This window comes from Macaca thibetana, chromosome 9 (assembly GCF_024542745.1).
Source record: "Macaca thibetana thibetana isolate TM-01 chromosome 9, ASM2454274v1, whole genome shotgun sequence".
In the NCBI taxonomy this organism is placed as follows: Eukaryota; Metazoa; Chordata; class Mammalia; order Primates; family Cercopithecidae; genus Macaca; species Macaca thibetana.
This window is the reverse complement of record NC_065586.1, coordinates 44,958,368-44,972,221: the sequence shown is the minus strand read 5'-3', so window position 1 is coordinate 44,972,221 and position 13,854 is coordinate 44,958,368. Positions and strand designations below refer to the sequence as shown.

General features: G+C 43.4%; 1 protein-coding gene across 1 annotated transcript in view; it reads right to left on the bottom strand.

The window, feature by feature from the left end:
* Nucleotides 1-6,598: 6,598 nt before the first annotated feature.
* FRMPD2 (FERM and PDZ domain containing 2) overlaps nucleotides 6,599-13,854 on the bottom strand; it is a 125,914-nt gene continuing 118,658 nt past the window's right edge. The window contains exons 28-30 of the mRNA XM_050803147.1: nucleotides 13,382-13,725; nucleotides 9,792-9,810; nucleotides 6,599-7,405 (exon numbers count right to left, since the gene is read on the bottom strand). Of these exons, the coding sequence (XP_050659104.1) occupies nucleotides 9,798-9,810; nucleotides 13,382-13,725 (357 nt within the window). The 3' untranslated portion in view covers nucleotides 6,599-7,405; nucleotides 9,792-9,797. The remainder of the gene's footprint in view (nucleotides 7,406-9,791; nucleotides 9,811-13,381; nucleotides 13,726-13,854) is intronic.

Sequence of the window (13,854 nt, the reverse complement as noted above, 5' to 3'; positions counted from 1 at the left end):
TTATGTATTCTAAACACCAGTCCTTTGTTGGATATATGATTCCAGATACTTCCTCCTCATTTGTTGCTTGGATCTTTTATCCTCTTAACAGAGACTTTTTACAGAGAAAAAAATAAACAAAAAACAATTTGTTAATTTTTCCTTTTCTTTTTACAGATCATGCTTTTGGTGTCAAGTCTGAGAACTCTTTGCCTAGTCTTAGATCCCAACAATTTTCCTCCCCCCCCTTTTATTCCCTAAAGATCATATAGTTTTGCATTGACATGTAAGTCCAGGATCCATATGGAGTTCATTTTTGTACACAGTGTGACGTTTAATGTCAATGATCATTTCTTTTTTTGTCTATGGATGTCCAATTTTTCCAGCACTATTTGTTGAAAAAACAATTCTTTCCTCACTGAATTTCTCCTGCATTTTGTCAAATATCAGTTGGGAATATTTGTGTGGGTCTATTTCTGGATTATCTATTCTGATCCATTGTTTTATGTGTCTATTTCTCTATCTCACTATTACTCTAGCTATATAGTAAGCCTTAATATTGATTACAGTGATTCCTCCCACTCCACTCTACTTTTTGAATATTATAGCTATTCTAGTGCTTGTGCATTTTCAAATTAAGTTTCAGAAGATATTTTTATTTGTATAATGTAAATTACATTATGAATATAAAATAAAATTTATAAAATTAATTTCAGAATAAACTCATCTATGATTACAAAATACCTTGCTAGGATTTTGATAAGAATTGCATTAGACCTATAAAATTAATTTAGGGAGAATTGATGCCTTTACTATGTTGAGTTTGGAAGCCCACTTTTGCACTTCAACTTAGTGCTGAATATGTATATGCTTTAGCAACCTCATAACAATGGTGTGCTGGCACATAATAGGAGCTTCATAAATATTTATGGCATGGAGGGAAGATGGGAAGGACGAGTGAAGTCTTGAAGAGTCTGGATCAGTTGTCCTTAAATCTGGCCACAGAGACAATCATCTGCTGAGCTTGGTAAAAGTACAGGTTTCTGGGCTTCATCTCAGCCCTACTGGTTCAGAATCTCCAGGGATGAGGCCAGTGAATATGTATTTTGAACACCTGCTATAGTTGATCCTCAAGTACAGCCAGGTTTGTAGGATGTAGCAGCCAACAATGGAAGCAGTTGAGTCTCATAGGAATTAGCTGTTCTTTCTGACATTTGCCCTGAAACAAAGCAAGTGGTAGCTGCAATTGAGTCCACCTAAGACAAATTAACATATGGCTCAAAATGAGTATAGCAGCCTGGGAGTCAAGGGTGGTCCTTTCCTATAAGGAGGAGGACCAGATGTATTTTGAGCCTGTATCCACCAATTTCTTTTCCAAAGAGGAAATAAGCAACCGGTGTTCAGCAGAATGTGAGCAGTTCTAAAATTGTAAATACTGTTATTTAATCACTTCATTGCATACTTGATTAGTTCTCTAACCTTGAGGACTGTGAAACTGTAATGATGCATCAGGGGAGCTGGCCTCAGCTCTGAGAGAATTTAGAACAAGGCTGTTCAGATCCCTGGAAACATCTTTTTCATTAATAGCAGAAGAAGCCAAATGACCTATAAGATTTTTCTGTCATAAGGAGAACAGAAAAATTAGAAACAAAAGCACATAGAGGAGAGTTCACGAATTAGATTTTAGAGCACAGACTTTTTTAACCTTGGTCTTTGTTTTTGTTTGGTTGGTTATTCTTGCTTTCTTTCTCTCTCTTATTTTGCAGTTTCAGTCTCTTTATTTTCAATGTAAAATTTATAGCTATATAAAAGTAATTTTTGACAAAATAAAGTGTATTCTCCTAATCCCATCACCCAAACTTTGGTCAATCTCTGTTCCATTGCTGAGGCTCCCCTCTGTTCATGTTGCTTCTCCTTGTGCCTGCGAGGCCTTCCATAGTTGTAACCAGCATGTAATTCTGAGTTATTACATCAAACACTTGACTAAGTTGTGAGTTCTTCATAGTTATATTGCTTTCTTGGCAGTGCAATATTCTATTATGCTATTGTACCATCATTTTCTCTAATGTTACCATCATTCTAAGGCATTTCAGCCAATTCCAATGTGTTGTTTTTATCAAGAGCTCTACAGTGAGCATTTTTAAATAAATTAATATTTTTGCTATTCTGGATTATTTCTATGCGATAATTCTCAGAAATGTCATTGCTAGGTCAGTGGACATACCCAGCTTTTGATATTTCTGAATATGCCAGCTTCAGCAAAATTTTGCCAGCATTGGACAGTTTTTTTTTTAATTTTGTGAACGTAATGAATGCAAATCAATATATTGACATTGTTTTGGTTAGAATGTTTTGTATGTTTGTTGGTCATTTGTATTTTATTGTATATTTTGCCTATTGAAATCCTGTATTGATCTATTATAAACTATAATGGGCTTTCTAAATATTAAAAATATTAATCTTTGTTCACAATTATGTAAACGCTTTCCCAACCCATTGCTGTTCTTTTTACATGAGTTTTGTCATTATTATTGTACGGAAGTTTAAAATTTTTCAATATTGTCAGCTTTGTAGGTTTTTTGTTGTTATGCTTTTGGTCTACTGCAGTAAGCTGGAAGAGTGATCATTCCTCTGCAGATCTGATAAAACTAGAGCCTGTTTCCTACCAGTCTTTGATGTGTGTGTGTGTGTGTGTGTGAGATTCTAGTAGATGAAGTGGGCTTTGAAACTAAATCATTTTTCCAGCTCTCCCAGTTGTATCTATGAAGTTGTCTCCCCTTCCCCTATGCTGAGACCCCGACTCTGCCCTGCTTTCTCTGTTACACAGCACCAGGTATGCTCCTGGGCTTGCCTCTGGTCCCCCAAGTGTTTCTTTTGGGCGTTTGCTAATCCACGTGTCTTTAGTTCTTTGTCCTAATATGGGGTAATGCTGGATCTACCACATCACTCCGCTTTCTTTACTAGATATCCGCATCTTATTTTTCCTTCATATGCTTTGTAGAATCAGGTATAAAGTCCAAAAGGAAAGTCCTTTTAAAAGAATGTATAGCTATGTGGAGTTGTATAGAAAAGATACAGAAAGATATCAAAACATATTACACCCATAACCTTGGAGCCAATTCCCTTTACAGAGTCCTTCCACTGTGATAACCACAGAAACTCCTTTGTTCCAAGGTGAACTACGAAGTGCACCCTACAACCCTGTATCTGTCCCGGAGAGTGTGTGCCAGTGCCGCAGCAAGACCTCACCCTGCCTGGGGTATCTTTGAGGAGGAGGTTGGTTCTCAATTCCTTTCACAAAGGGAAGCCACCCACCCCCTTATCACCACCTCCCCTTTCCGCACGCACACACACACACGCAAAGCTTTGCTGGACGTAAATCCCAGAACTGAAGAGAGGCAACAGCTATGATTCAAAATGAGTCTCGGAATTGACAAGCATGCTCTTCTTGCAGTGAGCTCTTAACAACAGGGCCAGGCCCTTCATCCCAGGTCACCTTCGCAGGAGCCTACAGGTTTCTTTCCCCGTGGCAGAGCCAGTGGGTACACTCTTTGGACCAAGGTCACCTGAGGGCTCTTCTGTCAAAAGGACTTCCATGCAGAAACCCTCAGTCTCTGCCTCGGGAGACGGTTGCTCTCTGTGTTTACCTAAAACAAGAAGCAGCTTTTAATGGGTGGCCTCCTCATTTTGCTAGCAGCCTTCCCTAAACAGAACAGTTCCATCCTCTTCTTAATACCACTGAACAAAGGTGTTTTTCTTAGCCTCATAAAAGAGAAATATTTTGTGAAGGAAAAGTAGGACTCATGCCACTTTGTGGAAAGACCTGTGTTACACAAATTCACATGAAAAGACACATTCTAGGGGAAATGTGAAAAGGCACCAAAAGGAGAACCAGACAGATGTAGTGTGAATCCACCCCTCCTACCTGTATGATCTCAGGCAAATTAAACCTTCTAAGCCCCTTTTAAAAAGAGAAATAAGAATATCACTCAAAATTGACATGAGGATTAAGTTAAATCACATGTAGAAACTATCTTATGTACTAGGACTGTCTTAACGTCTAAAAGGACCAAATGAAATAATTGGCGATTAGGTTTAAAGGCTGCACTGCTCTGTAGGCAAAGTCCTCCTTATAAATGAGATCATAGATACAGTGGAGGGGGTTCAGTTTATAGGGGTTATGGACATTTTGGAGAATTTAAAGGCTGTTAAGACCTTCATTTCCCCAAAGAAGCACACGAGCCAACATTCTAGGTGCAGTAGCCCATAGATGCCATGAAGCACACCTGTGGGCTGCTGCATGGAGCCAAACTAAGAACTCACGCCTTGAGCACTCATGTTGGCACACCCATCCTCTGTCTGCAGGGGAGGGTGAGACCTGTTCTCCTTTTTGTGCGGGATCGGTGATTCTAACAGGACTCACCCTGAGCACATCCCACGCCACAGTCCATACATAGATGAGGACTTGGTAGAGCCTGGCACCCTTGTCATAGGTGAGTGTTTCTCCCCACCCAGACCCATATCACATGTTAGGGCACAAGGCCAACTGTCTAGTTCCTTTGACTACATGGAAAAACCCAACAGGATTGAATGCATTAAAAAGCTTGTATCCTCTCACTGGAGTAATTCCCTCCTTTGTGACTGAAGATAAAAGTAGCTAATGTTTTTTAAGCGCTTACCACTACACACTTGGCATCATAACCACATGAGGTGGGTTTGGTTATCTCCATCTGGCAGTCAGCTGCATATGGAACAGTTTAAAAGTCATGTGCTGCAGGTCTCCCAGCTAGTGAGTGGCAGAGCCAGGCTTCAAATCTGAGCACCCCCAACCACAATGCCACACCTTCTGCCTTTCTCTTCCCAGCTGGCTCAGAGGCACTGCACATGTCAGTGGACTGGCCCTTGTGGTTCACCAATTGTTCAGCCTTCTTCTTTCAGCTTCCCAGACCTGTGGAGTCAGCTCCAAGAAGACTGCCCCTGCATATAAGCTGCTTCCTGCTTGCCCACACTTTTGTCAGTCCATAATGTACACTCCCGATGTTATAAAGTGTTCTACTTCCCCATAAATGAACATGAACGGTTTCAAAGCCTCTGAATCTTCCACTCTATTAACTTATTGCTTCCTATTTCAGATAAGAACTAGCCCTTTTGTTATATTTTAATTTCAAATATCCACTCTCTTTATCAGCTGGCCCACCACTGTCCTCTGAGGCTCCAGCTCAATCATTTGTGGTGGCTGAGCTTCCTTATGTACAGCCAGGAAAATGGATCTGGGACACAGTGGGAGGAAAGTGGAGGAGTGTGTTTCAGTTATACCTGAAACTTCTCGGACTGATGTCTCGGTAAGTTTCAATGGACCTTGAAACTCTGTTTATGTGAAAGTTTTTGGAACATGCAGCATTTTAAAATATGCACTGTAAGTACTTTAACTGAATGTTGGGTGGTTACAGACCTGCCCAGAATTTAACCTCCCTTCCTCCCAGTGTGACAGTTTCTGTTGTCCTTACTCCTCTTGTGTCCTCATCAATATGTTCTGACCCTGCCTGGTGACCAGGTCAGCTTCCGGTGGCTCCTTGCATTAACAGTGAGACTTTCCTGATGCTGGTCTATACTCAGCCACAGCAGTCCAACAAGATGGGCCCTATGACAGGACACCAAGACTCTTCTCTGCAGTACATCCAGCAGAGGGGCAGGTAGGAGCAGGCAAAACAGGAATCAGCACTAGACATTTAGACTCCCAAAAGAAAGAGACCCAAGGAAAGAGATGTACCCTCCTGTACACAGGAGTCAGAACAGATGGGCACTCAACAGATGGGCACTCAACAGGTGGGCCGTGGAGTGGGGAACCGATCAGGCTTGAATTCTGGTTCTGTCACTTACTCACTGGATAACCTTGGGAAAGCCCCAAATGTGTCGTGTGAAATGGGGCTGATGACAGTCCCCATGTTGTAGGTCGTTTTCATGGTGCAAGGGCCATAGTAAGTGCTCTGTGAAAATGGCCATCACAATGACGCATGACCCCCAGAGAAGATGCAGGGGAAACTGGGCAATGCCCGCAGACCATCCCCCGCCCCCAGCTGAAGTGGCTTGATAGCACTGGGCCCTGCTGCTGTCAGAGCTCAGCCCCAGCCCACCCAGTCAGAGTGATACCCACCTGAGGGCACCGTACTCCAGGTCCACAGGCTCCTCCAGGTCTTCCCATTCACTCCCACTCTCTGGGGACTCTTCTGGAGGCAAAGACTCTGGGACAGTGCCCCAAGAGCAGAACTGTGGCAAGAGAATGGTCCCAGAATCTGCCTCCAAACATTCTTCACAGGGTAGCTGGCCTTGGCATGTAGAGTTGATGGTAAGATACTCTTCATCCTCCGAGGTGGGAGAAGGGGCTCCACATGGATGGTACATGTCACCTTCCCCATCCTCCCCATCCAATTCAGGACTAGAAAACAGAAGCCCATGTGTCTTCCAGCCTTAATAAAACAAATTCCTTGCCCCACCTTCCCCTCACCTTTTAGAATACTCTCCATGACGCAGGCCGGTGAGACTCAGCCAATGTTCAAACAGCTCATGCCAGAGGCTGCTCTGGGCACCAAGAAGCAAGAAACGAATAAGGCACTGCCCCTGGCTTTGAGGAGCCCCCAATTTAATGAGAAGTTGGAGCAGTAAAGAAATGTTACAGTCCATGTAGGAAGTGCTATGATAGAGGCAGCTGCAGCACCTTACTGAGCTCAGGAGACAGAGGGGCTTGCCAGAGAGCACAGCACTGCAAGCAGGGCAATGACCCAATTCTAAGACTGACTCTTCACATGGCAAACAGAGTCAGTCAGACCTTGGACAAGTTTATTGACTTCATTGGAACCTCAGTTTTCTCATTTGACAAAACTAAATGGTCAAGAAGCGTCTAGGATTATTGGGAGATGTAAATTACATAATTCCGACACAGCCCCCTCGCTCCGAGTTCCTGATATGGGGTAAGCTTTTAGTAAATGTGAGATGCTGTGATTACTACTGTGAATATGATAACTATTTCAACAGAAGAATTACAAAGAAAGGGCCTCAGGAAGGGGTTGGGAGTGACTCAAGCAGGCAACCATCAAAGTACTTTGTGCAAAGATCAGGTCCTTTTCTGAGCACTGAAAATGTGCCTATTTAGAGAGGCGGCCAGCTAGAGTGACATTTACTCCCCATGAAAGGACACAGGAGGCAGACGAGTGAGTGGTGAAGCTCATTATCTGGTGATGCAGCTGCAGACGTAATGGTCAAAGAACAAGGCTTCCAGGGGCTGCCCCAAGTTCGCCACACACGCCTCTTGGTTAGAAAGAACAGTCCATGCAAAGGTAGGGCATTTTACACAGCACTGCAGACATGCAGAGAAGGTGCTCAGAAAATATCTGTCGAAGGTCTGGTTAGAGAAGATGAGAAGGAATATCTAAGAGAAAAGCACAAAGATTTAGCTTTTTACCAAATACATGGATCCTCATTTCTCAGCCTCCTTCCCCATACCCAAATCAATGGGTTGGCTTTGTTATGTGCTGCTGCTCTCCTTCTCCTTTCCTGCATTGCTTCTTTCTCTTAAAATTGGCTCTGGTGCACCCCAATAGCTACAAACACCCAGACACCCAGAGAGTCCATCTTCCTCCCCAGTAGAGCTGGAAGCGTCTGTCCCAAACTGAGCTTCACTGTGAAAGAGACATTATTTCCGCTCATAAGAGCTACAGGGTATGTGAAATAGTGAATGTCATGTAAATATATGCACACTCAAGTGTATAAAAAAGAAATTATTCTACAAGGACTGAAGAGGAACACTCACTGTCAAAAGACATTCTTAATTCTTGAGCATTTGCAGGGAAAATTGGCTTTAAACTTGGCCAAATCATGTAGAAACTGTTTTCTTACAAAAATAGGAAAGAAACATTCAAGAAGTTTTATCAAAGAATGGGAAATCTAGCCTATTGCCCAGGCCAAGACTCACTACTGACCCCACCCCCTCAAGCAGCACCCACTTCCCTCCATTCTGAGCACACTAAGCCTTGTTGAGGAGTGAGAGGTGGCAGCAGTATGTTTCCACTGGCCACTGCAGCTGCTTATGTCCACACCTCACCTCCCACCAGTAGACTCCCTCCACCCCTTCTAATAAGCTCTTTGCCCTCTGGTTTCGATTCGGAGTTCCAGCTACTGGCTCTGCCTGGACAGAGACCTAGGGAAGCCATCAGCCTAAGAGGCAAGAGGCAAGGCTTCATCTGAGGCTCAACCAAAGAAAAAGTTATTTTCTTCCCGCTTGTCCAGGGGGACTTGGGGTCCCAAGGGTGAAATCTTGGCCATTATCCCACCACAAGTAGGGACAACGACTGCCTATCCTTCTACCCTTTTGCACATGCCATCAGGCTGCCCTTGGAGATTTGACCTGGGGCTCAACTGTGGGCATAGGGAAAGGGTGACTAGGGAATAAAGAGGCACCAGAAGCCTGTATGCCTATTTCACAGAAAGGGCAAGACTTGGAAATTTGGAGAATTTCATTAAGATAGAGACATTCTTTCACAGCAAGCCTCATGTTTTGCCATGTGGACATGATGGGTAAAGAGGTGGAATCCTACACCCAGGGTTCAAGGTCAGCCAGCTCACGGCTAATGTAGCAGGACTTTCAGCAAGACCCTGATGCTGTCAGGGTACACGGAGCTCTCTGCTCACCCCCTGGGTTTGTGTAATGACCTCAAGTTCTTCTTGCCCTCATTCTCTGCCCACCAAGCTGTCCAACAGAAGGAGGCTTTTATAGACAGATGATAACCAGAGGAGAATCTGGAGATTTCACATGGGCTCCCTGGCCAGCCATCTCTCCCACACAAACCAGCAGGACCCCAGAACCAGGGTCCCCACCAAGGCCTGAAACTCCTCAGTGGGTATTTTTAAGAGGAATCCTAGTTCAGCTCTGAGGTCAGTGAAACCATTCTGAAGGCTCTGCTTGCTACAGGATATTTACTGAGAAAAGACACTATGCCCAACTTTTCTGGACAGCTATCCTTTAAAGACTTGGGCCACCAAAATCATCTCTACTTTCAGGAGGAAAGTCACAGAAGCAGATTGGGCATTTCAGGCTTGAAATATGAAGGTATTATAATTGTCCTATTTGCTTATGCTTAAACTCACAACAAAGTTTGGGTTTTGTGTTTCTTCATGTCTCCAGTTCTCCATCGTCAGGCCCCATACTGATGTCCCTGTTAGCCCTGATGACACAGCTGGGAGCCCCAGGTCTCTGCTCCTGACAACTGCATTTAGTTTTGGCAGGTTGGATTTATGGTATCTCTAAAACATCAAGGTAGACTAGTTCAATGGACTGCCAGATTTGAAGCTCAGATGATAAATCTGAGCTGAAGTATAATAGTTGGGATTTGTCAGAATTGTGTGGATAGGAATAGGAATGCAGGGGGCAGGTACCCGTGGCAGCCTGGAAGGTATAAAGAGAACCCTACTAGAGGCAGCACCCAGGCTCCATCCCAGGCTCTGCCACCTCACTCACTCCCCTCAGCCACACTCCAACCCAGGAGCAGGCATGACAGCTCCCTCACCTGGCAACTGCATCCCTCCCTAACTACTCTGACATCACACCTGGCCTAGCAGCTGCAGTTGAGTGAGATCTCTGGCCTCCTAATTATCTTCTGCTATTCCAGGCAGTGTCCTTCCCCAGAAGGTATGTCATAACTTTAGGTTCATTTCAAGGACTCCTGCTTCATTTTGCTTTCTTAAATAAATGACCATCAAGATTTATACCATCACTTTCACAAAGTGATGCTTGGTGAACTTACGTGCATTTTACTTACATGAGTTTAGTGATATGTGCTAGGCAAAAAAAAGAAAGAGAAAGAGAACCTTAAACATTCTGCAAAGACCAACTGTCCAACCAATGAGTGTAAGCCCTGAAGTGCACATGAGTGGGAGAACTAAATCTTCCATCCTCTCAGTCTGTCTCTGTTTCTATGGGGCCAGCATTTAAAGACAAACATTTTGCATACAGCATGGCCCATAAATGCAAGCCTCCTAACTTCGTCTGAAGCTTGACCAAACAAAAAGTGATTTGCTCCCACACCAAGGGGCAAACAACATCACTCCTTCCAAAGTGATGATTCAAGGGTAATGAGACTTGATGCAATTGTTGCCTTATGCCTACCTTTAGGAACTAACCTTATAAAAAATGTGACTCCAGCCAAGCTTTCCCTCTGATAGGCACGTAATCCAAATCTCCTCCATAAAAATGTACTATAGTGCTTTATTATAAGATATTTTTATAAAGATCTACTACTAGACGGTAAAACCTCTAGATATAGAGTGTGAGAAAAGAAGAGAACAGAGAAAGAAAAGTGAAATCGAATCTTGTCCATGAACACTTTGGGTTTGCTGTGGTGCTGGCAGCCATCTGGTTGTAGGAAGTTGCCACCTGGCAGATGGTAAGTTCCGGCAATTTGCTGGGAATTTCAATTGAAGGGACCTGTTCTTTAGCTGGAAATAGCTCAGGAAAGGGAAGGAAAACAGACTTGCATTGAGTTCTTACTGCATGCCAGGCAGTGTGACAGCACCCTGCACGTGCTATTTCTTTTGACCTGCACAGTACCCTGTGGAACTGTCATGGCCCCCATTTACATTTGGGAAGCCTCCAGCTCAGGGAAGGCAACTCTCCAGGCATACTAGTAAGTGGCAATGCTGAAACCATGTAATAGGATCCAGAAATCCATGCTCTTTTTGTTAAAGAGTTTGACTCACAGATGCCAGACATTTAAGAGGCAGTGGCCTGCGACAGCCACCTCAGAACTGAGCTGCAAACACTTTTAAAGCTTCTGCAGAGAGTCACAATCCCACTTTGAAATTCTTATTCAGACCCTACCCAGGAACTAGGGAAACTGTCTCCAGGGGTTGCAGGGCATGCGTCCCTCTTTTCTTCCTGTAGGGGGCGGCCACTAACTATGTGTGCATTAAATGCAAACTGACGTCCTGTTGGAGGAGAGGTGGACTTGGTTTGAGTTCTTTCAGAGGGGAGGAAAGGTTCCTAAGTGAGGGAGGGAAAACGAAGTAAAAATAAAGTCAGGAAATGTGAGGAGGCAGAAAGCATTCATCAACAGAACCACCACAGGGAGGCTAGAGAAAAAGGGGGAGCGGTTGGCCATTGAGAGAGCCAGGATATGCAGAACAGTAAGGCTGACTGCCCACAGTTCATCCATGGGTACATGGACCATGTTGGCCTGGCAGTGGTATGATGGGCAACGGGCGTTCACAACAGACTGAAGATCGGAGACTCCCCTGGAATGCTCTGGACGAGCCCTTGGGACTCTCATGTGGCTCTAGAAGGAGCAGTCCCTCCAAGAATGACAGATTTTGGACATCTGGTATACCCTTGCAAATAGGGCCACTAAGCCAAATTTAATTTGGTTCAGAAAAACAGAATAATGTGATGTTTGATGTAAAAAAAAAAAAAAAAAAAAAAAAAAAAAAAGCAAATGCTAAAAGATAGGCAGAAATAGGTATCCGGACTTGGAAGTAGAAGACATAAAGAGACATAAAGATGTATTTGCTCCCTCTATGTGGGAGCAAATCACTTTTTCTTTGGTTGAGCTTCGGATGAAGTTAGGAGGCTTGAATTTATAAGCCATGCTGTATGCAAAATGTGTAACTTTAAATGCTGGTCCCATAGGAACAGCATAACAGCATAAAGATTTCACCTTAATATAAGGAAGAACCTCTGATCAGTAACTAGATGATGATAAAATGGGTCACTCAAGAGGTAGCAAGTTCCGCATCCCTGCAGATATTCAAGCAAAAGCTAGGACCCCTTCTTCAGGAATGTTATGGAGCAGATTCCAGCATGGAGTCTGAGGCTAAACTAGATCATTTTTATATTGAACAGGCTGATTTTCTGTAATTTAATGAATGAAACAGTGACTGCCTATACTAATAGTTTAAAACACCATTTTAAATAACTATTAACTATATTAAATTAAAGGCACCTGGCAAGTCAAATTCCAAGCTTGTACCTGTACCCAGAGTCACTTTATAATTCAGCTCCCAGGGTCTCTTTTCATTATCCCAAACTATCTGGCAGCAAAACCTTTCAATATCCAAACAAGTGCCTCCTGCCTACAGGAAAGTACGGTTCCTTTTATATGTCCTTTAAGATCATGGTAATGATTGTCCTTGGACAAGTCGCTGTAGGTTATTTTCTTTATTATTTTATCAAGTATGTCAATTACTGCCTAGAGTGCAATTGTAAAGAGCTATAAATACACTTATGTTATACATTATCAGACAATGAAAGTGAATGTCATTGATGAATGTGCTTGCCCACCCTGTTCTACTTTGCAAACCAGTTAGCTTCTGTTCGGCTAACACAGCATTCTTCAAAAAATTGTAGCAGGGTACTTTTAGGGAATGCATGCCTGGCTCCTGGATTTTACAGCTCTCACCAGGTCCAACTGTATTACACCACCGCTTTACACTTCACAGGGACTATCATTCCCTATGGATCTACCTTTGACAGTCTTCTAGGATGACCATCAAATGAGAGCCATTTCATCTAAGTGGATTTATAGAGTGTCAGACACAAATGATTGCCCCTTGTTATTTGCCTGCTTTATGCCCAAGCCTCTGGCTGGCAAATGCCTAGAAGCAGGTCTTATCCTACATGTGCAGCCCTCTGTCTGCTCCCAACAGGTTTCCAAGCCCCTTGTGTAATAAGTACTTGTCAAACTGAATCAAAGACTATGTGTTCCTTCAGCATAGGACTGAGAACCAGAAATACTTATAGATGGATGGACACAAAAATGCAGACTAAGTTTAAAATGACTGTGAAAATGAATGCTGCAGGGTGGTCTTGAAGATATAGATGTGTTTAGAAAACAAAAGCTGGTATAGCCAGGCATGATGGCCAGTGCCTGTAGACCCAGCTACTTGATCAGCTGAGGTGGGAGGATCACGTGAGCCCAGGATTTTGAATTCAGCCTGGGCAACATAGTGAGACCCCATCTTTTTAAAAAAACTGATGTTGATAATAAAGCATTATATTAGCAATAGAAACGAGGATGCATGTAAGAACTTCCTTCTTACTACAAAGCTTTAAGAGGCCATGGAGGATACAAGAGAAAAGTTTGTGTGCCAGGAGAAAACCTGAGGCCTGCCATCTATAGTTTCCAAGACATATTGGGGACAATTGTGGTCTGGGTAGGGTTTGCTTTCCCAAAAGCTCACAGGTGGTCACAGCAGCACCAGACCTTATGCTTCTCTTGGTGCAACCTCTCTCCTAAATGCCCTGAACAGTGCTGGGTACAAAAAGCATCCAAGCATAGTTATCGATGGCTTGATTATAATTTCCTAGCAATGAGATGCACACAGTTTACAAAATGACTGCAAATGTGGCAATTCTTACCTTCCAAGTCTCATGATATCACAAACTGAATAGCAGTTTTGCCTCACATCCTTTTCCAAAGAGGTCTCCAATGTTGATGCATCCCTTTCTTGGTGAAGTTTGCATAAATGAGGGTGGGACTCAGGAGAATGTGTCAAGGAACTGGCCCAAGGTCTCTCTCTATTTTGGCCCCATTGTGCTGCTCTGATGGCCTTTTGGGAAGACTCTGGCCTGAGACCCAGGCCTTCCCCTGCTTCTGGGGAGGCACTGTCCCTCCAGCTGTCCTCTTGATCCAGGATGGGGCTGGTACATGAGTCAGTACATGTTGCCCTGGTGAATTCTTTGTCAGTTGAGAGTTCAGGTGTCTATTAAAAGAAATGCTACTGATTACTGGCTCTGGGGTGCAAATTGTTTTTTTAAAAATAAAAAGCTTTTTTCCCCCATGTGGTTGTAGATCAGAGCAGTTACAAGATGGGTTTTGAGGTTGGCCTATC